At 50.6% G+C, this 26,655-nt stretch overlaps 1 protein-coding gene across 2 annotated transcripts in view; it reads left to right on the forward strand.

Moving 5' to 3' along the window:
* SERPINE2 (serpin family E member 2) overlaps nt 1–26,655 on the forward strand; it is a 56,494-nt gene that overhangs the window by 20,757 nt on the left and 9,082 nt on the right. For both annotated transcript variants that reach the window (XM_077885555.1, XM_077885556.1), the window contains exons 2-4: nt 12,113–12,393; nt 15,651–15,878; nt 20,957–21,154. In XM_077885555.1, coding sequence (XP_077741681.1) covers nt 12,135–12,393; nt 15,651–15,878; nt 20,957–21,154 — 685 coding nt within the window. In that variant the 5' untranslated portion in view covers nt 12,113–12,134. The remainder of the gene's footprint in view (nt 1–12,112; nt 12,394–15,650; nt 15,879–20,956; nt 21,155–26,655) is intronic.

Raw genomic sequence — 26,655 nt, forward strand, 5'->3', positions numbered from 1 at the left:
GTGTTGGCTCCGAGTCTCTGACCTGGTAGGCCTGTCCCCTGACTCTGAATGCTGGAGCCAGCCCGGGCCTAGCAAACAAGGCTGCAGCGGGGGCGGGGGAGCCAGGCAGCAGTTGGGGGGACAGGGCCTGCTCCGGCAGCCACCACCTCCAGGGGAGGCTGGGGCTCCTCCTCTCCCTCCTCTGCCTGTGGGCATCGGGGCCTGGTGGAAGGTTCTTCCCGGGGCTCCTGGCTGCAGCTCGGCGTAACCCTGGCACCCCACACCCCGGCCGGGCCGCAGAACTTCTCTACAACAGGCTGGAGGTGAACGGGATTCCACGAGGGGGGCTGACAGCCCAAAGCTTTCCTTACTGGTGACACGCCTCCCCGCTGAGATTCCCAGAAGGGAAGCTGCGGATTCCCTCTTCTCCCACATGGAAAAGGCTTGGATTGAGAACCCTTGGGAGAGCCACCATGGTGTCAGGGCAGGAAACAGTCTTGGACTTCAGACTGAAGCCTGGATTCTAAATGAAGGAGAGTCAGGGTGTCCTCGAGCCAGCCAGCGTGGGGGAGAGTGGGAAGGTGCGCTTCCTTGTGCTCAGGCAAGGCTCTCGCCCTTGTGTGGGGAGTTGTCTTGCTCATGTAGGATGTTTAGCAACATCCTTGACCTCAGCCCACAGGATGCCGGTAGCACCTCCTCCCAGTCATGACCACCCAGAATGTCTCCAGAAATTGCCAAATGTCCCCTGGGGGGCAGTGTCACCGCCCTCCCCGCTGAAAACCACTGCATTGAGGTAACAGATATTCTGTTCAACTCTTGTGCCTCATAAAGCTGTGGCCACTTGTTTACTCCTAGTATTTGCTAATTGAAGCACAGGACAGAGAGGTAGAAAGAAGGTGGTGTTTCTTCCCCTTTTCCTCGGTTGACCCTTTAAACCCCATCACAGGAAGCAGCATGACATATTGGCCAAGAGTGTCAGTTTTCAGACATGTCTTCACTGCGTATGACCTGTGCAGGCTATTTAATTTTTCTGGGGCTCTGGTCTTTTCCCCTGGAAAGTGTAAATACTAACACCTCCTTAAGTTGAAGAGTCAGCTAGATGTTGAGGGCACAAAACTCTAGGTACGGTGTCTGGTGTGTAGTAGGCATTCAATGAAGGATGACGCTTTTTCTTGAGTACCTGAGGATGTACTCCACGAGTTCATTTTCTTGTTGTTGTTGTCGTCATTGTTGTTGTCATTGTTGTTTTAGAGAGGGAGGGAGCGGGGGAGAGGAGGTCAGAGGAAGAGGGAGAGAGAGAAGATTAAGCAGGCTTCGCCGTCCAGTGTGGAACATGACACAGGGCTCGGTCTCATGACCCATGACCCTTAAGATCCTGACTGAGTTGAAATCAAGAGCTGGATGCTTAACTGGCTGAGCCACCCGGGCGCCCCTGTACTCCACAAGTTTTAAGCAAATTGGAATTTTTTTTTTTTTAATTAACACTAACAGGGGCGCCTGAGAGGCTCAGTCGGTTAACTGTCTGCCTTTGGCTCAGGCCATGACCCCAGGGTCTTCTGCTTCTCCCTCTCCCTCTCCCTCTGCCCCTCCCCCACTACCCCTTCTCTTTCATACAAATAAATGAAATCTCTTAAAAAAATTTAAAAATAAATCAGCACTAGCAGTTGCTGCTGCTACTTGAAATAGTGATCAGAACAGTTAATAACCATTGAAATACAACGTGTTTCATCCAGACTGAGTTCCTGGTATATGCCAGGGACTATGGTAAATGCAGGGAATAAAAAAAAAATTGTAAACCATAATCCCTGCCTTTAAATATCTAATAGGTAGATTTAGCCATATAAGTGTGTCTAATCATGTTCATTGAAATAAAGCCATCAGTTATGAAAAAACTCGCCATGAAATGGTCTGTGGGTTGGAATGGGGTGTGACATGCATCTGAGGGTGTATAAATGGATCCCGCTACAAACCACGGGAGACTAACTCTGGGAAACACACAAAGGGCTGCAGTAGGGGAGGTGGGTGGGGAGATGGGGTGGCTGGGTGACGGGCACTGAGGAGGGCACATGATGGGATGAACACTGGGTGTTATACTATATGTTGGCAAATTGAATTTAAATTTTTAAAAAATTGTTGAATCCTGCAAAATAAATAAATAAAGGGATCCCACTCTATCTCTCAACTCTATCTCCTTCTCCAACAACTACCATTTTTGTACTCAGGCTTGTACGACCCTGTGATTTAACCACTGTTCTTGTGCTCTGGAGTCTTTTCTGCCCCCCACCCCCCACGATACATCTCACCTGATCTAAGTTCAGCTGATGTGGTTTTATAAATGAAAAGGGACACTTGTTTTAAAGCGATGTGTTCACTGTAGAAATTTTGAAAAATACAGAATAGTATAAAGAATGATAAACTCCTCTATTTCCCCATCAGAATGATTACATAGATAATCTCTGGATATCCATCGTCTTTTTTTCTGTGCTGTGTATTATTTTTACACAGTTGATTATACCGTAGTTTTCCTTTTTCAATTAGGATATGTCCAGAATATATTACCATATCTTTACATTTTCTTCCAATAGAGTTTCTCAGCAGCTGGATGATGCCATGTTGGGTGGATGTCGTGAACTGACCCTTCTACTCTCCTAGACTCAGTCCCTGAGCCAAGGAGAAAGTGTGAATGATTCACTGAGGAAGCGCTCTGGGGTGAAACAGTGACTTGAGTGGTGGAAGTGGGGGCTAGAAAGGAAGCAGCCAGTTAGGGAGCGATACCAGTGAGGTCCCGCAGCCCAATCCCATGGGGAGCCCTGGGGAGTTGACTCCTCCTTCAAGTGGTCTCTGCCACCGAAGGCAAAGGAGCTAAGCTCTGCCACTCTTAGACCAGTAGTTAGTGGCTGTCGGCCTCCAGAGGGACAAAGGACGCTGTGTGTGAACTCCAGCCACGTAAGGCCCACTAAGAAAATGGGCTCCAACTCCCAGCAGGGTTGGGAAGGTAACAGGTACAAATATTAGCAAGAAGATACACAAAGCTGGTAAAATGACCCCTTCATTGGAAATTTAGGTTTGCAATGATCGTCGTTACTGCAATTATTTACAGCAAAGAATATCGCGACAATTCTGCTATTAGAAATAACTCCACAGTGAACGTTTTAGGCCCAAATCTGTTTATTACCTTAGGATTGATTAATAGAGAGGGTGTAACTGTTCTGACAGGTATATACATGTTTAAGGTTAGGCATACCCCAAGTTGCCTTTCAGAAAGCTGTTTTATCAATTTACTCTTCCAACATGTACTGGTCATTTTTTACCAGCAACAACCTAGGGAGAGCATCGATTTCTCACTTACGAATTGAGGACCTGTGAACAACATCGGAGTTATACTAAGGGGTCAGAAAAGTTATTTCATGGTCCAGCTCTGAGAACAGACTGAATAAGTAATACCTCACAATATGATTTTTTTTTAATTTTTATTTATTTTATGATAGAGAGAGAGAGAGAGGCAGAGACACAGGCAGAAGGAGAAGCAGGCTCCATGCACCAGGAGCCCGATGTGGGATTCGATCCCGGGTCTCCAGGATCGCGCCCTGGGCCAAAGGCAGGCGCCAAACCGCTGCGCCACCCAGGGATCCCACAATATGATTTTTAAAAATGTATCCAGATGTTATTACAGATAAAAAAAAGATTTTACATTTTATTGAACTGTTTACGAATTCATAGTAGCTTTTTTTTTCAGAGTAGCTTTTATCACATATCTTTACAAGTATTAAAAGCATATTTAGTTGGGAAGTATCTGTAACGTTTACGTCTAAAGGAGGTGCTACCTTGTTTTAAAGCTCGGGAGCCACTGGTCACCAGCGCTATAACATCTTAGGTCATCTCTTGGCTGCCACTGAGGGTGTCACCCATTTGAACTATTGCATCTTAAAAATTTCTCAGTAAGAAATTTCTACCAAACTCGATCCCACAAATAAAACAGATTTAGTGACTTAAGGCAACAGACGGAAAAACGTTAGACATTTCTTTGGATCACACCCCCTTCAACTATCATCGAGGAAGCCCTCCATTCTCTTATGGAGACATGGAAATACACTAGCATTGTCTTACTGTGCCTTAAAATAACCTAAGGAGGTTATCAGGATACAAACAGGGCTAAATCAAGGTGAAAGTATTGTGTTTGACCCATTTTCTTAGCTTGATCGTTGAGACTTTTTAAATAGCTGTTGAAATAAAAATCAGACTATTTCAGGTCTTGCGCATTGAGGAAGACAAGGGGCGGGGGGAGCTAACATTCGTTGGGTACTGCTCTGAGCAGGGTGCTGTGCTAGTTACTGTCTTTCTCTCGTGCTTATGGAAATCCCATCACCGGTATTGGAATTTGATTTCAACTAGAGCGTAGATGAGAAAGCTGAGGTTGGTAAAAAGATCGTAACTTGCCTTGGATCTCTTGGCTAGTGAGATGGTAAAATTGGAATTTGAACCTTAGATGAATTCCCCCTGACACTGAGAGGAAAATAGAATAAATGTCCCATAATCCTATATTCTAAAAGATAGACAACTAACAAAGCCCCAGTTGTCTTCTACCTCCTGGCCTTCCCCTTTTACAGAGATTTCAGAACAAATGATGTGTGGATGAAAGGCACTTGGCTGTCAGAGTGTACTTAACAAAATGTCTCTTCAAAGGAACCGTTTAAATATCTTCCCATATATTTCAGTGGCTGAAAATTTCGTGCCTGTTTTTAGGTTCCTTTTGGTTAAATTAATGCATGTCATAGATCAATCATGTACTTTGAAGTCTGATAAAAATTTAAGGGGAAAAAAAAAATCCAAGAGGTCTCTCACCCTCTCTCAGTAACCTGAAAAAAACATTTTAAAACCACCAGGCTACCGTCACTTTGATCAGCTGGCATTTCCTGTTTCTTCTATTAAGTTGTAAAGATGCTGACTCATTCTGCCAACACTCTGCAGGCTTCCCAGGGGTATCGGGATGCACTTCGGTTTTGCTTGTTCATCTAATTTTCCATCTTAAGAGCACATGTTAGATATTAGGAAAGTGAAGACAGGTTTCGGTGGACTCCATTTCAGTAATGTTCGCAGAGATACCAGAGTCGTCTCTGCATTTATAGGAGCATGTTTGAGGCTTAATGGCAATTATTTGTGCATAACCAGCACTGTCACTTTGCAGATACAGTCTTAATCACCGTGGATCAACTCCTGACGTCTCTAGAATGCCTCTTGCCAAACATCCTTAAGTGTCCGACCTTTGCCTGTTGGCAGAGTGTTGGAGGGCAGTATTTGGGCCTGACTGCTGGGCGACGGCCACTTGAACGGCTCTCCCTGGCAGCCCAGCACTTTCCCTTCATGCTTGTTTCTCTGGAGAAAACGGGCAGAAGAGGCCGCGATTCCATATAATCCCATGTGCAGTTTCCCTCCGCCTCCTGTAGCTGCTGTGGAAGTAATGTTCAGCCTAAAGGCAGAGCAATATGGGGCCGAGTCTACAAACACAGAGACCAGAAGGGTATCTGCACTTTCCCGGTTCTAGAAAAATGTGTGAGCTTTCATTGAGGCGAGGGGCTGGTTGTCGCCCCTTCCCACCTGTGATAAACCTGGGACCCTGCCTTGCCATGCTGGATTCACTCTAGGTGCTCTCATTATTTGGTTCTCACAAGCCTTCGGGATGGGTTTGATCCAGGAGACTAACCACCTTCGCATGAGGATGATCCATTTTGATTATCCCAGGTAGCTCTGAATGCCCAGCTTCTTCCCCCATCTTTTCCTCACCCAGCGTGCCGCCTTGGGCTCTGTGTCCAGGTAAGCAGTCTCTCTTCCACAGTTTGAACTTTAACATTTGGATGTCAGTGTGGTCGGTGGACTTTGGATTTTTGATTTTCCACATTGCTCAGGACTCCCACAGTTAATTCAGAGTTTACTGGGTGAGGATACTCTGGTTGTCTCTAAATAAGGTCTCCCACGAAGAAGAACCAGAGCTCCTTAGGGAAGTGGCTGATTCTAGCTCGGGCCAGAAGGGTGCAGAATGAGCCTGGAATATCTTACCAAAGCAGAAGACAAGGAAGCTGTTGAGACTATGAGGTCATATGAGAGCTCAACCTGAAGAGGCTCGTTTTGAGCATCAGAAAAAAATAATGAAATTTCTGCAGATCGATACCATTAAAAAGTGTTGAAAAACATAAGTTCATAGTTATACTAAATGAACAAACACACGAAACCTCTCTGGTCAGCTCTGAGATGCGGGGTAACCAACTCATCATTTTAAGAACAATCTTAGGAACCGAATCAAGCATTCATCCTGCCTTTTGCTGTACAAGCTGAACTTCAGGATAACGGAATTAGTTGGTTATGGAAAATGTCTTTTTATGGAAGTGTTCCAGCTAATAAAGTTAGAAGGACAATAGCATCCTTTGGCAACCCTAATAAAACAATGCGCTTAGGCAGTGATCATGAACAGCCTCTCACATCACAAAAAAGAGACACATATGGCCACTTTCTCCCACTTCCAGCACCTGCTACAACACCTCTATGAGACATTCCTTAAAAAAAAAAGAGAGAGAGAGAGAGAGAGAGAAATCTAAATCTGATCGGGCTCTAGAGCAGTAGAGGCAAACCTTCCGGAAAGAGCCAGGTAGTGAGTAGATGTGTCTGGCTTTGCTGGCCACGCAGCCTCTGTTGCAGCAGCTTGCTCTAGGGGCTCAGTGCAATCGTAGCCAAGACCAAAGTGTGGCCAGATCTGACCCGGGAGTTTGCAGACCCCTGCTCTAGGTCTGACCACGAGCTCGCGGCAAGTACAGAAGACAGAGGAGTCTGTTGAGCAGCAGTTAGCAAAATCCAGACCGTGGGACACTCTACAAGGCAACCTGGTTTCTCCAACAACAACAACAACAACAACAACAACAACAACAACAACAAAAAACTCGGAGGAAGAAGTCACAAAGAAAGCAAGACTTTTAAAAGGCAAGAGACTTATCAGCCAGTTGCAATATATATGTGGAGCTTTTTTATTTTTTAAGATCCTGATTCAAGTAAACTATTAAAAATTTTTGAACCCTGGCTAGATATTAACATAGTAAAGAGTTAGTAATTCTTGAGTGGGATAATGATACTGTGTGTGTGTGTATTCACACATACGCATATATTCTTGAGTATATGCTGAAGATATTTTGAATTATATGATGTCTCCAGTTTGCTGCAAGACAGTTGCTGATTTTAAAAGAAATAAAATAAGCCAGGAGTTGATCACTACCTTATAAAGCATGTTAGGTCCTGGGGATTTGTTATTTTTCATACATTGGAAATCTTCCGTGACATTAAGATTTTGACACACACATTTTTACGAAATATATCACTTGACACGTATTTCAAAGAATGAGAAGGGATGGAATACTCGCCGTTTATTAGACACTCCTGGGTCCTCCTAAAACAGATGTGAATCATCTGGCTCAGAGTTAGAGCCAGAAGAGTCTTCCAGTGTTTCCCCAAAACTGTTTACGTACATCTTATTTGTTATGCTAAATAGAACTGACAGAGGTATCCTGTTATTTATCATTTGAGCTGACAGATATGATTTTATTTATCTTTTGCTCATGTATTGTATGTAAAATGTATTTCATAGAAAATTTTAAAAAGCACTATTAAGCTTCATCTTTTCATGAAAGCATCTTTTCCTGAAAATAAGCTTCATCTTTTGTGACCCACAAGCGCTTTCACAGCCTGGGGGGTGATGTAAGTGGAGCCACGAGGCAGTGGGGGCGGGGGGGGGGGCGCCCAGCCCCCCCGTGGTGGTTGCCTGGCAAGCTGTGTGCCCTAGGAATGAGGACCCAGTGCTACCAGGGTCGTTTGTCCTGAGAATAACTCTAAATCTAGATTGCATGTGACATCTTCTAACTTGGAGTTGCTTAAAATACCTTTAGGCTGCCTTTTATTCCAAACCAAGCCCTTAAGCAGCCGGGTGAGCCCTGTGAGTCAGCCTCTGATTCGGTGACTCCCAGTGACCCGGCCCTAAATAAGACCCCAGGGCCCACTCAGGTTCTAAAGTCCCACGGCCCTGCTCTCCATGAGCTTCCAGAAACAGACTGGAAAAGCTAAATGAAATGTAAAGAGAGGAAATGCTGTGGAAATTCAGAGAAGGGGGTAAGAAGACCCAGCTGGGACAACATGGGGGAGCCCCCCACAGGCCGTGCGTGAAGTTAGGGGAGCACTGCTGTCACCAGGGGGGTAAGGGAGAGAAGCGAGGACATAAGCACAGGGAAGACCAGGGCCTAGACCCTTTAGGAGGAAAGTCGGCAGATTTCACAAACTGCTGGCCTCTTCCATAAGCCGCCCTCGGAGGATTTTTCAGGCCGATGCAGTGTTCTGAACAGTCGGGGGAACATAGGCAGCAAACGGGGAAGTACGACACCGAAGTTCAGCAGAGGGTTTGAGACCGTGAGCCACGGATCCGAGCATGACCTGTGTGGACGTGATGGTTGAAGGGACGGCACCTGTGGGTGGCGTGTTTCTCTAACGTCCAAAGCCGGGAAGGGAGGTGTTGCTAAGTGTAAGGCTGCACTCCCCATCTGGCCTTGGTAAAACCCCCAGCTCGTTCTTTTTTTTCACCCCACTGAATCTCATTTGAAGCTCAGAGCAGTACACACTTACTTTCCAGACATCCTCACACGGGGAAGGAGCGGTTTTGGAGTACGAGACCCCAGAAGTATGTGGGGAAAGAGAATCCCACATTTGGAAGGTAGGCCTGTGGTGATGGCTTTATTTATAGGTTTACAGTCTCCCTCCAGTGATGGCCTAACCCAGACTCTTCTTGGTTTGTGTGTGTGTACGTGTGTGTGTTTACTGTTATGAAAAGATTATTCAAGAAATGGAACCATTTAAACAGATTTACGATCTTCCGTACAGGCGGTGCAATACATTTGGGCAATAGCTTTATTCCTTCTCTCTTATGTGAAAGTTTCAAGTGTAATTTCTCCTAAAAATAAACAGGAGGTTACTATGTTCTTCCCCTAATGAGAATCTGCTTGTTGTCGAGAGTAAGCATTTTCGAGCCTGATTAACTCCAGCAGTTATTTCATGTAAAAGACTGTCTACTTGGACATGAATATGTATCAGTTAGGAATTTTATAAGCCAGAGTAATTTATGGATCAGCACCCGCTCTCCTGGCTCCTGAACTCTGGAGAGGAGTGAAAGCTCAGCCGCAGACGTGTACATAAGCCAGGTGAGCTTGAACGAGGGAGCGTTTCGCCTCGGAACCTGAGGCCAAGAAGAAGTTATGCCCAGAACATCAATCAAAAATAGCTCCGGTTCCAATCCCTGCACAGCTCCGACACCGTCCCAACATGCTGTTATGAAACTGCGCATAGGCACCTCTCAGAAATGTCCCAAATGCACGAAACCAAGAAAAACACCCGTGGCAGCCTTCCGCCTACTTCATAATGAAACTGTTCTTTTAGCAAAAAAAAAGCCATAACCAAGCAAAACCCTGCTAAATAAGATGGTTATTTATTTGGGAGGGCTGTCTCTGCTGACTCCGAAACATCGGAGCGGAGAGATTTTTCTCTTACTGATCCTTTCTACCTGTTTTACAGTCGTCTACGTGAATCTGTATAGCATTGGGTTGAATCATCTTTAAGCTATCAGAGACAGAACTCATTTGATGTCCTGTATGAATGTGCAGGTTCAAATATTTCTTCAAACCGTTAGTAATCCAGGAGGATCTCTTTGGGAGGCTTGGAGAGTAGAGATCAGGTGTCCTGGAGGTGGTGTCAGAACAGGCTCTCACGCGGGAGTCAACGATTCAGGCCGATGAAGTTGGTGCAAGTGACCAGATTCAACCGTTGGTAGAAAAGATCATACAGCTGGTTTTATACTTGTAAAATGCTTGGTGGTATATTAAGTCTCAAAGAGATTTATTTCTAGAGAGAAGGGACGGAGGGAGGACGGGCGGACACAGTGTCTTAATTTTTAGATGAAATGAGTAAGGCCTCCGTAGTCAGCTTTTGGAAGCTCCCCAGCGTCCAACAGGCTGAACGAAACTCAGGGGATTGCCATGGTCTGAGAGCCAGTCCAGGGTGCCAAAGCCAAAACAGGCCACGCTGGCCATAGGAAAGCCCCAAGTAAAGTAGGAGTGTATGTAGGTCACTTACATGTTTTGAATTTAGACAGGCTGTCGTAACACAATTATTTTACAGTTAAGCCTTGGAGAAGCTCTGTGTGTTCTAAATTCTTAAAAATGCAATTGTTTCACAATATAGGAGACGATTGCAACATCCCCTTGAATGATGGGCATTAGTGCTCACCTTGTGGCCTGAGGGGTGGGGAGCGGGGGTGCAGGTGGGGCACTTTGATGACCGTCCTCTCCCCAGCCCAGCGAATCTCACTCCCTTTGGAAAGTGTCTGGAGCTCACCACAAGGCTCAGAACCAAACACAATCACTTTTTTTTTTTTAAGATTTTATTTATTTATTCATGAGAGACAGAGAGAGAGAGAGAGAGAGAGAGGCAGAGACACAGGCAGAGGGAGAAGCAGGCTCCATGCAGAGAGCTCAATGTGGGACTTGATCCCGGTACCCCAGGATCATGCCCCAGGCCAAAGGCAGACACTCAACCGCTGAGCCACCCTGGCATCCCCACAATCACTTTTTTAAAGTCACACTCAACAAGCATTATTTTGATGCAGGAAAAAAAATAATCGGCAAAAACAGAGTATTAGGCATCAGGTCTAATCCCACCTGTATTTGCTAAACATCTATCATGACCCGGAGCGGGAAGCGGAGCGGGATGCATCGAAGGGGAGGCAAGAGGCAAGGGAAACCCCAAACACCTGATTTTGCCTAATTTCTCTAGAGCGCATAGGCCTCCTTTCCCTGCACTCCAGCTCCCCTGTTTCCTAAAAGGCTCCCCTCTTTCTCATTCTTTGCAGACATTCCCAATCTCCCACATGTTCAGGGCACATGACAGGAGGACAGATCGGCCCCTCTGGAAACTAGTGCTTAGCAGAGGTTTGCGTCCGCAGGGGAGGAGCCAAATTAGCCACATGCCCAACTCGGCTTTTGTTTTCCCACCTGCCTCTTTCAAGTTCTTACTTAATGAAAATATTTGCTTTTCCGTAAGTGCATGTGACTTTCCCACCTCTTCCTTGTCACAGCCAAAGGAAGCTCAGTAAGGGGGAATCCGGAAAGAACGCGGACTTCAGACAAATCACTGTGATCAACAATATCCGTGCAAACGGTGCCATTCTCTCAATGGACAAATTTGCCGATCGTTCTGCCCTATTGTAGATGTGGGGGTATCATTTATTTTAATCAACAGTCCCTTAATTAAGAAAGTAACATGCGTGTGTATGGTCAAAAAAATAATAATTGAGAACCTGTGGTTATAAGGTAATCCTAGCGACCCGATGGATTCGCTTTCTTTTTTTCTTTTTTTTTCTTTAAAGCCCTCCTGTCGTTTCTTGGGACCCCTAGAAGAAAACCCAGGAGCCATACATATGGGGGTCTCTGGGCCTTCTTCCTCTCGCGTCCTCCCCCAACTCCCATCTCGGGGGCCATGTACCGTGCGGGGTGCGGGGTGCGGGGAGCAGGGCTTCGCTCTCATTCAGGACGCGTCGCACGTGTTCTCCAGGCAGAGGTGTCTTCCCTGACCTGACCCCCCCCCCCCCGCCCCGCGGTGTCCCTCAGCCCCAGCCCCACTCACAGGCACAGGGCCCTGACCCCTCTCTGAAGTTACTGTATTGCCTGCTGGCTTATTTGGGGGAATGTAAGGTCCAGGGAGGCAGGGGGCTTGTGCAGCCATCTCTAGTGCTATGCCCAGCACGTCCACGAGGGCCCCGCACCCACCAGCGCTCGGGCAATAACCGCTTCAGTTACGTGAAGGGCAGTTGAAAGATTGAATGGTGCCTGGCACATAGTTGGGAGCCTACCAGTCGGAGGCTCCCGTCCTCTCCCTCCGCCCAGCCCCCTGACAAAAAATGGCGAAAATGGATTTAATCCACACTGTTCATCTTAAATAAATTAACGTGGCGCTCAGTTATACGGGGTGCAATGACTCATACCTACTTGACTATAAAGTAGGTCCCTCCAAGGTGTTCATCTGAGAATCCACATGTATATTTTTTTTAATTTTCCAGGTTGTCCTTGCCGAAAGGAACCATGAATTGGCATTTCTCCTTCTTCCTCGTGGCCGCAGTGACCTTGCCCTCCGTGTGCTCCCAGTTCAACCCGCTGTCCCTGGAGGAGCTAGGCTCCAACACAGGAATCCAGGTTTTCAACCAGATTGTCCGATCCCGGCCTCATGACAACGTGGTGGTGTCCCCCCACGGGATTGCGTCCGTCCTGGGGATGCTCCAGCTGGGAGCCGACGGCAGGACCAAGAAGCAGCTCACCACGGTGATGAGATACGGCGTGAACGGTGCGTGCCCTCTGAGCTCCGGCTGGTGGGGCGGCGAGGGGGCCTGCACCTGGTGGGGTTCGGGGGTACCAACCTGGCAGCTGGGGTCTCCTCCCCGGGACCCTGTGACGCTTCTGGAAGCTTGTGTCCCATCGCCACGGGACTTCAGTCACTTGATCTCCCCACCCTCCCCTGGTTACTCATCTCTAAAGAGAAAGCTTCCCGCCTGCCCCACGTCCCTGGTGCGTCATGGTTGTGAATGTCCTTTGAGAGCCCGTGAGCCGGGTGAGCTGGGCAGGTGGCTGGGTGTGGCCAGGGAGGACAGCGTGGGGAGCCTTGTTGGGATGGCACCGTCCCGTGTCCTGACTGTGCTGGTGACCTCATGAATCTATGTGGGTGAGAAAAATCAGAGGGCTCTGAGGGGCTCAGCGGTGGAGCATCGGTCTTCAGCTCAGGGCGTGACCCCGGGGTCCAGGGATCGAGTCCTGCATCGGGCTCCCTGCAGGGAGCCTGCTTCTCCCTCTGCCTGTGTCTCTGCCTCTCTCTGTGTGTCTCAGGAATAAATAAATAAGATCTTAAAAAATAAAAAAGAAAAGAAAACTCACATGCACGTGCACACACACACACACACACACACACATACCTGTAAACCCAGGCAGTGTGCATGAGCTCTGCGACCTGACCCAGGGGCAATCTCCAGGCTGTGACACTGAGCTGCAGTCCTACAAGGTATTACCACTGGGGGGAAACCGAGTGAAAGGCACATGGAACCACCCTGGATATTGTTTTGCAACTTCTTGTGAATCTATCACTATATCAGAACAAAAAGCTTAAAAAAGTATTTTTTTGAAGTAAGGCCCAATGGAAAAGATTTGAATCATTTCAAATTATCTATGGAAACTTTTTTTTTGTAAACTTAAAAAAAAAAAAAGATGTTATTGCTTTGAGAGAGAGAGGGAGAGACAGCAGGAGCAGGAGGAGAGGGAGCAGCAGACTCCCCACTGAGTGGGGATCCCGACCCGGGGCTCGACCTGAGGACCCCAGGATCATGACCTGAGCCCAAGGCAGCCGCTTCAGCACCCGAGTGCGCACAGGCGCCCCATCGGCACGGCCCACAGGTTGTCTGTCTGCAGGCACAGGTGCCTCAGGCTGCGGTCAGACCGCCCCCCCCCCCCGCCGCCCCCAGGCCCAGCCGACCTTGTGCGCAGGCACCGTGTGAGGGAGCAGAGCGGCCCTCACTGTCCTCGGTGCCACCGCTGCACCTGCGCTGGGAGCAAGTCACTATGTCCAATGTTGGCCGCCGTGGTGGCGAACCAGGGAGGCGCCCTCCCCGTGCCCTTGCGCACCTGTTGGCCTCACAAAGTCCTGGGTCCTGACTGCAGGATGACCCCGGCCGCGAGGGGGCGGCCAGGCAGGGGTCCAGGTCGCCCGGGCCTGGTGCTGTGCCCTCGCCGGCTGCATCAAGTGCGGCCCCCGGGCTGCCCCCACCCGGGACCCGGAGCACCCTGCCGGTAACGCGGCCTGCAGGTTTGCACGTCCGCGGTCGGCCCCTGCGCAGCCCTGGGAGCGCGCCACCCTGTCCGGGCACCAATACCCGCAAACACCCCGGGGAGCTGCGGCTTCCAGACGAATCGCTGCCGGAGCCTCCCGCCTGTCCCGGGGCGCCGACCCCCCCCCAACCCTGCTGGTGGGTGTGGCCCGAGCGGCCACTGCTGTGGCCCTGGTCCTGAGCCACACTCTCTTTAAGCTGCCCTCCTGCGGGTCTGACCCTGATGCTCCTGCTGGCTCCCCCACCTTCTTTCTCCTGCAGCACCAGCAGGGATGTTCTAGAAGGGGCTCCAGTCAGGGGACAGACCCCTGCAGAGCTGCCCTAGCTCTGCCTAGGCCTCAGAGCTCTGGTTAGGGACGCGCTCACGAGGACAGAGGCCAAGTGCTCAGGTCAGGGACGTGCTCACAAGGATGGAGGCAGAGCGCTCAGGATAGAGACGTGCTCACAAGGACAGAGACCGAGCACTCAGGTCAGACGCGTGCTCAGGTCAGGGACGTGCTCAGGGTAGGGATGTGCTCACGAGGACAGAGGCCCGGCAGTGCTGGACCAGTGAGGAGGGTCTGCACCCTCTTTCCTGGTGGGGGACCAGCCGTGTGGCCGGAAGCCTCAGGTGCTGGCTTTTGTCCTCCATCCTGCACTTGCCCCACTGGGCCTGCTCCTGGAACATCACCATAGGTAGGGCGGTAAGAGGGCCCCTCCTCCAGCCCCAGCCTTCACCCTGGCCCTATTCAGTGGGTCTGCAGACAGTGGGGGACAGGTCAGCTCTCTGGAGACTGTCGCGGCGACACTGCAGGCTGTTAGGACAGTGTCCTTTTCAAAGGACCCCAAGAGTCTGTCACTGGAGCTCCCTGTAGAAACACGTTTCGTTCTTGTAATTTATTTTCCTCTTTTCCATATTCTGAAAGCAAACAGAGCATGTATGAATGGCTCCCATAAAATAAAGCTTACATTGCCATAAAATGAATCCCCGTGCTTTTCGAGCTTGATATTAGGTAAAAATCACACTGTCCCTGGATGGTGGCACGTGGCAATGTTTTATGGTCTTTTAAATGTCTATTTTATCCATCCATTTTTTTTTCCAAAATAGAAAAAAAGAAATCACATTGTTAAATCTTTGGCAAGAAAAGAGCGCTAAAGATTGTTAAGAGAGGAAAAGAGAACGAATTAGGAAGATTCCTTGGATTGATTCCCCATGGCTACGTAAGGAAGAGCTGGCCAGTCTCCCTGGAGATCTCCCAGAGGATGAGGCCTATGTGGGGAAGGTGCTGAGGTGCCACGAATATGCAGTTAGGGTGCCAGAAGCGCCACTGATTTTCAAGAACTATTAATAATTTGACTTGATTTGGGGGACGCCTGGGGGGCTCAGCGGTTGAGCATCTGCCTTGGGCTCAGGGTGTGATCCTGGAGACCCAGGATCGAGTCCTGCATCGGGCTCCTTGCAGGGAGCCTGCTTCTCTCTCTGCCTGTATCTCTTCCCCTCTCTGTGTCTCTAATAAATAAATAAATAAAATCTTAAAAAAAAAAAAAACAATAATAATTTCACTTACTATTACCACCCCCACCTTTGTCTTGACGCCAGGCCACTGAGGAAGCAGAAGGCTTGGTCTCTCGCTACTCAGGCCTATCTTGTTTGTACTGTTACTATTTGCCATACTGAGGAAAGATGATTCCAAAAAAAAAAAGGAGGGGGGCTTTTCTGAATTGCTGCATTTTTCCATTTCTCCTGTAGGAGTCGGTAAAGTGTTAAAGAAGATCAACAAGGCCATCGGCTCCAAGAAGAATAAAGACATTGTGACCGTGGCCAACGCGGTGTTCGTGAAGAACGGCTTTAAGATGGAAGTGCCTTTTGTTACCAGGAACAAAGACGTGTTCCAGTGTGAAGTCCAGAACGTGAGCTTCGAGGATCCGGCCTCTGCCTGCGACTCCATCAACGTGTGGGTCAGGAACGAAACCAGGGGTGAGTGGCCCTGTTCCCCGGAGCGGTCCGCGCGGACCCACTGGCCGCTCTGCCTTCCCCCTCGGCAGGATCCGTGACTCAGTCTCCCTTCTGTCCCCGTGGCACGGGCAGCGGAGCGGAACACAGCCCCCGCCCCCCACCCCCCGGCTCGTCTCTGCCGAGGCTGTCCCCGCAGCCCCTGACCGTCCTGAAGGTGCAGCCGCTGGGCATCGGTGCCTGTCCCTCCCTGCCTGCGCCACGCGGGATTGAGCCCCCTCCTTGCTTTGCATCCGTCTTGCTGTCACCTCGGGGGGGCCTCCTCTGTGCCCACGACTGGCGTGCAATCGGCCTTCCGCTGCCCCTTCCTTACGGCGCTTGCACGCAGTTCTCCTCTCATCAGGCGGAGGGACTGCCGAGCGGGGGTTTGTAAACCGGGGGGCTGCGCTGGAAATGTGCCGCAGTAGCGATGGGTCCAGAACATCAGAGGGACGTTAAGGCTGCAGCTAGAGACTGGGGGACCTTTTCTCATGGGAGGTAGAGTCAAGGCCACAGGAAGGGACCCAGAGACTCAACCCAAGGATAGAATGCAAGGAAACCGGCTTTTCGGGTCGTTTCTCAAAGCCCGGTTCCGGGGGCGCCTGCATCAGAATTACCCAGGGCGTTTGTTTCCGGTGCCGGTCACCGGCCCCCGACCTCCTGTATCAGAACCTGTGAGCGAGGGGCCTAGCATTCTGCATTAAAACGAGTGCGCCCCCAATCTGCCTCCACCGTCAGACTTGCATGCGCAAGTGTCCGAGAGCATATGACAGACCAGGGAGGCGCCGGGCCAGGAGTGCTCCGGAGGGCGGAGGAGAGCCAGAGTGGTTTTGGGGAATCCACGGCGTTCCTGCTCCACGGGGTCCTGGACGCTGTAGCCCAGGCTCCCTTCCCCAAACCACAGAAGGATCAGGAGACCTGCAGATGTGAGGGGCGGCGTGGCTCCTCCCGGGCCTAGAGGCCTAAGGACCGCGGGCCGCCGGACTCAGAGCTGGAGGGCTGCATGGCTGTGGCGGTCAGTGCCCCCACCAGCCGTCCTGACCCGCCGGCTGGGGATAGCAGGTCACACCGGAGCACCACTTGACACTGTTCAAACCACGTGACTCAGTTGCTCACCGGACCTGGGGAGGGGAGGGTGGCTAAGCCCGGGCAGTGCTTCTCAGCCCTGCAGACCCACTCCCTCCTTATAAACAAAGATTTTTACTATTCACTCTACCATTCTGGAATGAAACTCACAGCTCACGTAACCTTACGTGCAAGTACACAACATTTTCATTCTTTTTTTTTTATTTTTTAATGTTTAAAGGTTATTTATTTGAGATTGAGAGAGAGAGAGAGCATGAACTGGAGGAGGGGCAAAGACACAAGCAGACTCCCCGCCGAGTTGGGGACCCCAACCCAGGGCTCGATCCCAGGCCTTTAGATCATGACCTAAAGGCAGACGCTTAATCGACTGAGCCCCCCCCAGGCACCCCACAAATACACAGCATTTTAAAAAATTAATTAATGAAATGCTGAAGTGTAATACAAGGAAAAACAAAGCTAATTTATGTACATAGTTCAGTGGGTAAACCCTTGGGTATAGCTGCACCTGAGTACGTGACAAAACAGTCATATTCCTAGAATAATTGTGAATTGACAGCTACGACAACAGGCTGACAGAGGCATGTCCTGCCAGTGACGTGAAAACCACAAGCTGCCTTCCTGTCCTTCTGAAGCAGTTTTCTCTAAAACGGTGCAAAATACTTGGTAAATCTAGGAACAAAGTTAAGAAGAGTCTCCACTCAGTTTGCATGGCAGTCGCATGCGTAGAAGATTCCATGTACGTTAAGAACATGCCCCCGAACACATAACTTGGTGTTTCCATGGAAAAAAAAGGCTGAGGTTCTGGGCGCAGAGGATGATGAGCCAGCTTCTTGCTGGTGCGAATATCCAGTGGGGCGTTGGAAGCGTCTGCAGCCCGCAGGACGGGTCCTTACTACGTGGGACTGTTTGGAACGTGGTGAGACAAGTGGCATCTCTGGCCACCTGCCACTCAACTAAACCCTCTTACCTGTTTTCACATCACCCCCGGGGGTGAGAAGCCCTTCCCCACCTGGTAGGGCCCAAGAGGAACCTGGTGATCCAGCAGTCCGCATCTGGAAGATGGCCCAGCCCGTCCTGGGGAGATGACCATTCCTTCCCAGCTGTGTAAGTGGGGCAAGTTCTTAACCTCCCTGTGCCCCAGAGTCCTCCTCTGTAGAAATGCAGATACGATGGTGATACCTACTAAGATGGTTTGAACGACATTAAGATTTGGGGGCCCCCCGGGGGCTCAGCTGTTGAGTGTCTGCCTTCGGCTCAGGTCGTGATCCCAGGGTCCTGGGATCAAGTCCCGCATCGGGGCTCCCTGCATGGAGCCTGCTTCTCCCTCTGCCTGTGTCTCTGCCTCTCTCTGTGTCTCTCATGGATAAATAAATACAATATTTTTTTTAAAAATTAAGCTTTTTATGGGAAGGTAAATGATGTGCATAAAGCATTCAGCCAAGTGCCTAGCACTTACCGAATATTCAACAGGCACAAGCTGTTTTTACACCTGTGAGTTCACAGTGATGCTTCAGAGAACCCATCCCTGACCCATGAACCAGATCAGATCCCCCTCTTAATGGCCCTCACATCTTTGAGAACTTCCGCTTTGAGGTATTTATCACTATTACATACGGTTTCCTGAGTCCTCGTGCCGGTCTCCACCTCTCTGGACTCCATGGCTTTCTGAGGGGAGGCTTCATTTTTTATGTGTTCGTTTTCTCACCTAGAAGATGGTCACTGGCACATGATAGGTAGGTATCCAAGATGGATGGTGGGTAGTGGATGGGTGAGTGGATGCGTGGGCGACTGGGTGGGTGGATGAGTGGGTGGCTGAATGGCTGGGTAGATGCATGTTTACTTGCATGCATGTTCTTGACGGCGGGTCCTCCACGTGCCTCCTTGCTTCTCAACCATGCATTCCTTACCTTTTCATCATTTCTTGTTATTTCTTCATGCCTCGTAATTGTACCTTAGTCCTACCCATGTCAGTCAGAGGCTTTAGTTAGCACCACAAAGAAAGGGCTGGAGAGATTTCTTTAGACACTTATTGAGCACCAACTGTGTGCTGAACGTAGAGATAGGCTTGATTTTTAAAAAGCGAACAGCAGGGTCTTGGCCCTTGTGCGGTTCGTGGTCCAGCTGAGGGGAGAGAGACACGTCAGATTTGGCTAGAACAAAATACCGCGGGCAAATGATGGTGCTGAGTGTTGAGCTTCATGGAAAGTCCCGGGAGTTTGGGAGGATGTCTTTTATAGGTAGAGAGCGGAGCTATGCCTTACAGGCCCATAGGGGTTGGACTGGGTGATGTTCCCAGCAAAGGCAGGACACAACCTTCAGTGTGGGGAGCCAACCCTAAGGAGTTTGCTACAGCGGGAGCACCGAGTTCTAACTTCCCTCCCGCAGGACACAGGCTGCCCTTGCATGGAAGGGTGGCCTCTTATAGCTTGGGGTATTTTCCTTCAGATGCTGACTGTGGTGGGATCGATGCCCCCTTGTGCAAGTAAGGAGTGGTGATGAAGCTTTTACAGAGGCCCCTTTTACAGAGGGCCCCCACCTCTGGGTGCACCCCCTGCCACGACTTATGCAAACATTTGTTTATCGGACATCCGAATCATCTTGAACATCATCTAAGAGGACTTTAGGGCTCTCCCAGCTGAATTGGATAATCTTGCTTCTTCCAGAAACTATTGAGTTTACTCTAACCATTTAAAGAATTACAATCTGCATTTGAATTATGACTCTACATGGTGTTTTGTTGTCTTTTTTTTTTTTTTTTTTTAATGCTGAGGCCAAAAGCTACAGGAAACTGATTTTTAGTTTTAAACTAATTTTAAATTAATTAGTAAACTAATTTTAAATTGCTTTGGGTGTTAGTAATCCTTCATAAACACACACACACACAGCTGAATCTTCAAAGACCGAGCAAAAGGAGCCTTACGGAAAACCGAAACCCTCAAGCACAGACAGCATTTGAGGAAGATCGCCGTGGCCCCAAAGAACGTTCTGAAACTAGAACAGTTGTTAGCTCCTTCCCTCCTGACACAAACAAGACGGAGCATCCTTGACATTTTGTGGAGCGAATTTTCCTTCAACATCAGGAGGCCTTCAAGGACAGACTCCGTTTCTTTTTATCTCTATAATGTCACCACCTAGCTCAGCACCTGACCCATAAACGTAGACACTAATTTTGAATTCCAGCCCCCTCTTAGGTAGCTGTGGGGCCTTGTGGTCCCAGGGGTTCCAGACGAATGCCCAACACCTCTGAAACCTTCAGAGGAAGTAAGTGTCTATCTGTGATAAAATTGCACAGGCCGAAGGGCTTCATTTTTGACTGGGATTAAACCCACCCAGGGGTTGAAACAACAACTGCATATCTTGTTTTCTGATGGCAAATTCTCCTTGGCAGTTGCACGTGTCGGTTATTAGCAAAGATAGGAAAATTCATCGTTAATTAAATGTAGCTTCTTTAGATGAGTAAAATTTTCTAAGACATGGGGTTCATAGGGAATTAGTCATAAAAGAATTGCTTTTTTAAAAAAAATTATTTGAGAGAGCAAGCACAAGCCTGGGGGGTGGGGGCGGGATAGAGGCAGAGGGAGAAGCAGACCCCCCACTGAGCAGGGAGCCCCATGCGGGACTCAATCCCAGGACCCAGGATCATGACCTGAGCTGAAGGGGGATGCTCAACTGACTGCGCCACCCGGGAGCCCCAGTTATAAAAGAATTCCTTGATGAAAATTGTGCTAACCCCCAAACAGAGGATCTCTAAGGTCTTTTCAGATTCTCTGATTTTAGCTTCAATTTTTTAGCTTTCATTTTTTAGTGAGGTGGGGGGGAGGACTGAGAAAGTTCCAGAAGGGTGTTGTAAACAGTTCCTTTTTAAAGGCTTTTTAAAAATTCCGTTAATTTGTGACTGTCCGTGCTCCATCACTGCCTTTTGCCCTCAAACAGACCGCCGATCCTGAGCTTTCCTTGCTTGTTCTGTGACTTTCCAGGCATGATCGACAACCTGCTGTCCCCAAATCTCATCGATGGTGCCCTCACAAGACTGGTCCTGGTCAATGCCGTGTATTTTAAGGGTTTGTGGAAATCACGGTTCCAACCTGAGAACACAAAGAAACGTACGTTTGTGACAGCCGACGGGAAATCCTATCAAGTGCCCATGCTAGCTCAGCTCTCTGTGTTCCGCTGCGGTAAGTGTTCGCTTGGCGATGCCCCAGATCACTTGGTCCAAGAGCAGATCTGACTTTTATATTTTAAAAAGGGCAGGGGACAGGCGGGCAGGATTTTTTTTTTTTTTTTTAAGTTCATGGTAAAGTTTCTTACCACTTACCAAGGTAATGTATTAATACATGACATACAGGCTTTTAGGTTGGAAATTTAAAGATAGAGGACAGTTCACAAAATACGAAATGTAAGCAGGCACTCGGCACATAGTGTATCATCAAGTCACCTTTGGCTACCTTACTTTACCAAATTAAAAAATACAAGTAAAAATTAGATTTATTTTCCACTTGCCAGTCTCACAGATACTAGGTTGGCAAAGCCCAGTCGTGGCTCTGGGGGTTGGGGGGGCACATGGGTGGTAGAAGTTGCTGCGGGATGGGGTGGGGGGGCTTCCTGGAGCCTCTACGGCAATCCCACACCAGGGAACTTAAACCCTGAAGATCATCTCACCCCAGCAAGTAAGCAAAAGCCAGAAACTTACGTATAGTGGAACATATGTGATAAAGAGACTTAGATTCAAGTCAGTAGGAAGATGATACAATATATGGTTGATTCCAGAAAACAAGTTGTAGGACAGCAGGTGCTGATCCATCTCGTTCACGTAAAACACGTGCTACGTACTCATCTGTCTGTAGAGACGTGTCCTGGAGGATGTTCAGTGAAACGTGAACGCTGGTGGTATCTCAAACGATTATTTTTCTCTAATTTGAATCTGCAAATTTTTAAAACAAAGCACGAGTCAGTTTTACAACCAAGGAAACAATGACCGACCCCTGCTGTCATCGCCACGGCACTGACGAACGGAGTCTGACGATTATTTTTCGAGCCTAGTTTCATTGAACACTTGCTGTCCAACTTAAGTTGATCTTTTCCCTCTGAAAGTTAGCGGTCGTGTCTCCAGTCTGTGCCTGAACACGTGGGACCCGAGTATCACCTCTGCACGGTCAGTCTGTGCTTCCAGCCCTGCGCCGTGTTTTGCCGGCCGCGTAATTCTCTAAGTTAAGGGATGGCTCGGGTGAGGGGTGCCCTAAACAAAGCCACTGTCCTTCTTGCTTACCACTCACCAGGCTGCTAGGTAAAATTTTGTCATTCACTCAAATGTTTTGTTTTGTTTTGAAGAGAATACGTATTTGAAAGCTCTGCGGAAAGACAATGTGCTCAGCAACTGAGAATAATAAAAGGCTCTTTTTGCCCAAAAGTCCTTCCCTCTTTCCAGAGGTGGGCCGAGCCTCCCGCTCCCAGCTGGCATTGCCAGGAAGACTTCGCTGGGACGCTGGCACGGCCACCAGCTCCTCTGTGAAGCAAAGCCATTTTATTTCAGGTCAATCTTCATACACATTCTCTGTTCTAATTTAAAACAAAACAAAACAAAACAAAACAAACAAAAAACCAAAAAAGTGTCCACACACAAAACACCTAAAAGTGAAGGGCCTCAATTTTATGTTTCTCTTGCTGAAAAATGAATGTCAGGAGTTAAAGATAAAGACGCAAGGATCCTGTAGACCTTCCTATGAGACCTCACTGTTTGTTTTCACAGGAAAGGAACAGGTTTCCTTGACGACATGGCTCGTTCCTGGGGAGGGAGCTGCCTCCCTGGGTAGCTCTCCGTCAGGACCGCCCTTCCCCGCGTGTGCCTTACGGTCACGGCTGTGCCTTCTTGCTCAGGGACCTTGCTACGGGCGGCAGCAGGCTGGGTGTCCTCCCCGCACCCCATGGCCTCCGCCCTCTGCTCCCAGTGCGAGCCCCCCAAGGCTGCATCGGGGCTCCCGTGGCCTGGGGTGAGCTGGCAGGTGACCGGGATGCGGGGAAACCGGGTGTGGGACGCGCCTCTGGGTCCCTGCAGGAAGGTGTCCGCTGGCTGGGTCAGCAGGTGCGCCATGAGCGCTCGCTGTCGGCTCCCAGCCCGCGTCGGGTGACGTCTGTCGCCCAGGGTGCTGCAGTCCGTCCTCAGGGGCCTCTGCTCTCCCGCTCTGGAAGCACGCCCGTCGTGACACTCCTTTTCCGTGAGCCGCTCGGTGTCCCGTGTCTTCCTGTGGCCCGACTGGCGTGCCCTGAATTCAGCCCTCGGCCTTCCCCGTCCCCATGGGCCATGGGGCTCCCTGTGCCGCCTCTGCAGCCCCCGTCCCCACATCCTGGGCCTCACCACGTGCCCTGTCCCTGCGGAAACTCGGCTGCCATCCCACGTGTCGGCCCCCTGACCATCCCCCCAAGATGCCGCCGAGATCTCGGAGCAACAGTAGGAAGAGAGGGTGGAAGGCGGAACAAGGGGGGAGCCCTTCCAACTGCCCATAAGGTAGAAGCACTTTGAGGAAAGATGTTCTTCTAATTTAAAAAAAAAAAAAAAAAAAAAGGCCCTTGAAATCTTTATTTTTTTTTTAAAGATTTATTTATTTATTCATGATAGACACAGAGAGAGAGAGAGAGGCAGAGACACAGGCAGAGGGAGAAGCAGGCTCCATGCTGGGAGCCCGATGCGGGACTCGATCCCGGGACTCCAGGATCGCGCCCTGGGCCAAAGGCAGGCGCCAAACCGCTGAGCCACCCAGGGATCCCCTCTTGAAATCTTTATATTATTTTTGTAAAGATTTATTTGAGAGAGAGTGAGAGAGCGTGATCGAGAGCATGAGCAGGGAGTCAGGGGCAGAGGGAGAGGGAGAGGGCCGACTCAGGGCTCGATCCCAGGACCCCGGAATCCTGACCTGAGCCAAAGGCAGACACTGAACCGACTGAGCCCCCCCAGGTGCCCCTGAAATCTTTTTTGCAGATGTATATCCCGTGCTCATTGCAAAATCTACAAATAAGCCATTGTAATGAGGCAGAAAGTAAATGTCCTGTGCTCCCGTTTCCCGGGGCAAGAACCCTTACTTAGCGGCAGGTCTCTTCCCGGAGACCTGTCATGTGGACACACAAAATACAGCTCTGGGGCCTTTGTGCACACGCAGGGTCATGCTGTGACCGCCCTTCCTTAACCTGCTCTATGCATTAGACAGCGCGTCGTGGAAAACTTCCTGTTGATTCACATGGATTTACTTGATCCCTTCATCTCTGTAATATTCCATGGTCCAAATGTAGTCAAGTATCCTGTGGATATTGTCATATTATTATGTAATATATGTAATCATATATAATATATAATATAAATCTAAAATATAAATAATAAATGAAACAAAAATATATAAGAACATATATAATATGCTATTATGAGAAGCAGGCTCCCTGCCCCGACCCAAGGCTCCGAGTCCCCCTGCCCGGCTTGAGCCCTTCCGCCCGGGAGCCGGGCCCGCTGCAGCAGGCGTGCTTCCTCTCACTGGACTGAGGCTGCGTCTCACCTGCCCGAGCCCCGAGCTGAGTGACCAAGCGCCCCAGGAGACAAGTATTTTACGAAGCTCCTTCCCTCCTTAGAGGGACGTTCTTACTATGTTCAAGCCCCCGTGCTGAGCACTGTGCTGCACGTACGGTCCCCTTGAATTTCCAGGGCAGTCCGCTAGGCCACGCACGGTAGCCCATCTTGCAGATAAAGGAAACCAAGCCTTGGAGTCGAGCAACTTGCCCAGTACCTGGAACTGGTGGGTCAGAAGAGGCGGGATTTGAACCCAGATCCTAGAACTCCAGATCTCATGTGTTTACCCCCGGCCCTGGTCCTCTGTGAGATGGTGCTGAGACATCTCGCCCTTTAGTGATCAGGTCCGGAGAGGAGGGCGGTTGTTTGGTCCCTCACTCCCAGGCAGCCGGCACAGATAAGCACAGACAGAGTGTGCACACAGGTGTCCCGGCCCACGTTTGCCATCAGCCCCTGTGATCAGAAGTGGGAGCCGCAGGGCGCCTGGGTGGCTCAGTCGGGTCAGTGTCTGGCTCTTGGTTTTGGCTCAGGTCATGGTCTCGCGGTTGTGGGATCGAGCCCCACGTTGGGCTCTGGGCTTGGTGCAGAGTCTCCGTGAGATTTTCTCTCCCTCTCCCTCTCCCTCTCTCTCTCTCAAGTAAATAAAATCTTTAAAAAAGGAAAAAGCACAAATGGGGCCATGGAAAAACGCATCATTGAGTGAATGTGAGTGACTGGGTGCAAAATAGTGGTTATTCGTGTTACTGGTCAGCTAATGGACTCTCCGCTAGAGCCGGATGCTGTCCCCCCCCCCCCCCCCGTGGAAGACACACCCGGCTCCTAGTTCTCATTATCCACGACCCCAGTTCTTCCAGAAGAGGCCAACGGCTGCCGCCCCGTCCTTATTCCGCGGCCCGGAGCAATCCGTAAGCCACCGCTTCCCAAACCGCGCTGCCCGAGTGGGGGCCCCCGGGAGACGGAAGGGCTCAGCCGCAAGGGGTGTTTCTCTGACTCCCCCACTGATTTCCCAGGTTCCGTCGACACCGTCGTGACCCACAAAGTAGACGGAAGCTTCCCGGGTCCCGTCCTTGCTTCTTAGGCAGCCCCCAGCCGGAACCAGCCTTGAGTGGTGGGGCCGGGCCGGGCCGGGCCGCGTGGGGTGGCCGCGTGGGGTGGCCGCGGGTAGTCGCAGCCCACGGCCTTCCCGAAGGACGGCCTCCCACGTCAGCCGCGGCTCACAGGCCCGAGCGGCCTGGCTACTCTGTATCATATTTGCTCGCTGCTGACAAAGGCGGGAGCTCGGGGGAGCCTCGGGGTCACCCCCAGAGCCGGCTCACTGAAGTGCCCGGGTCACCACGGTGACTGGCCGGCGCCTTCCCCCAAGAAGACACAGGGGAACCGTGAGAGAAGCTCGCCCTTTCCTCTTGAGCGCGGTCCCCTAGGTCTGGGGCGGGGCGGCCGAGGGGGGCCCTACAGGCGCCTGCCCTGCCTCTGCCCCGATGCCCCCGATGCCCCCGATGCCCCCGGGGCCGCCGCCCAGGGCCCGCGCCTCCACCCGCGCCTCCATCCTCCAGCGGGCGGGAGGTCAAGCGCGGGTCACTGGCTGCGGTGTCCAGCGGCGTCCCCGGATGGCGCTCCGCTCCGCACTGATGGCCGGCTGGTGTCGGGAGGGCTGTGAGGGTCGCGGGCCAACTCCCCGGGCGCCCCCCCTGCACCAGGGCGCGCGCCCCAGCTCCCCCCGGCCCGGCCTGCGTGGCGTGGGGCTGCGGATACCCAGCGGGGTAGGACGGTCCCGTCCAGTCGCTGGGAAGGGAGACAGCGGGCGCTCAGCCTTGGCGCTGGCGCAGGTTAGGGACTTGCGGGGAGCCTGCCTCCACGCGTCACGCCGCCCTGTCTTCTCTGGATGACCCACGTTTTGAGAAGTGCTGGGTCTAAATTGTCCCCAGGTTGCTATTAGCAAGTGCCAATAGCAGGAGGTCTCCAGAAGCCACGGGGACAGTTACCAGATTGGGCGAAGAGAGTGGGAGTGGGCCGGTGGAGGGCGGGGGCCTCGGTGCGCGCCGACACCCAAGTCGGCCCAGGGCCTCCTGGCTCAGCCCCCGCGCGCCTTGGGAAGTCGACGTCTCTAACTGGGGCCTCCCGGCCCGG

This window comes from Canis aureus, chromosome 36 (genome assembly GCF_053574225.1).
Source record: "Canis aureus isolate CA01 chromosome 36, VMU_Caureus_v.1.0, whole genome shotgun sequence".
Lineage (NCBI taxonomy): Eukaryota > Metazoa > Chordata > Mammalia > Carnivora > Canidae > Canis > Canis aureus.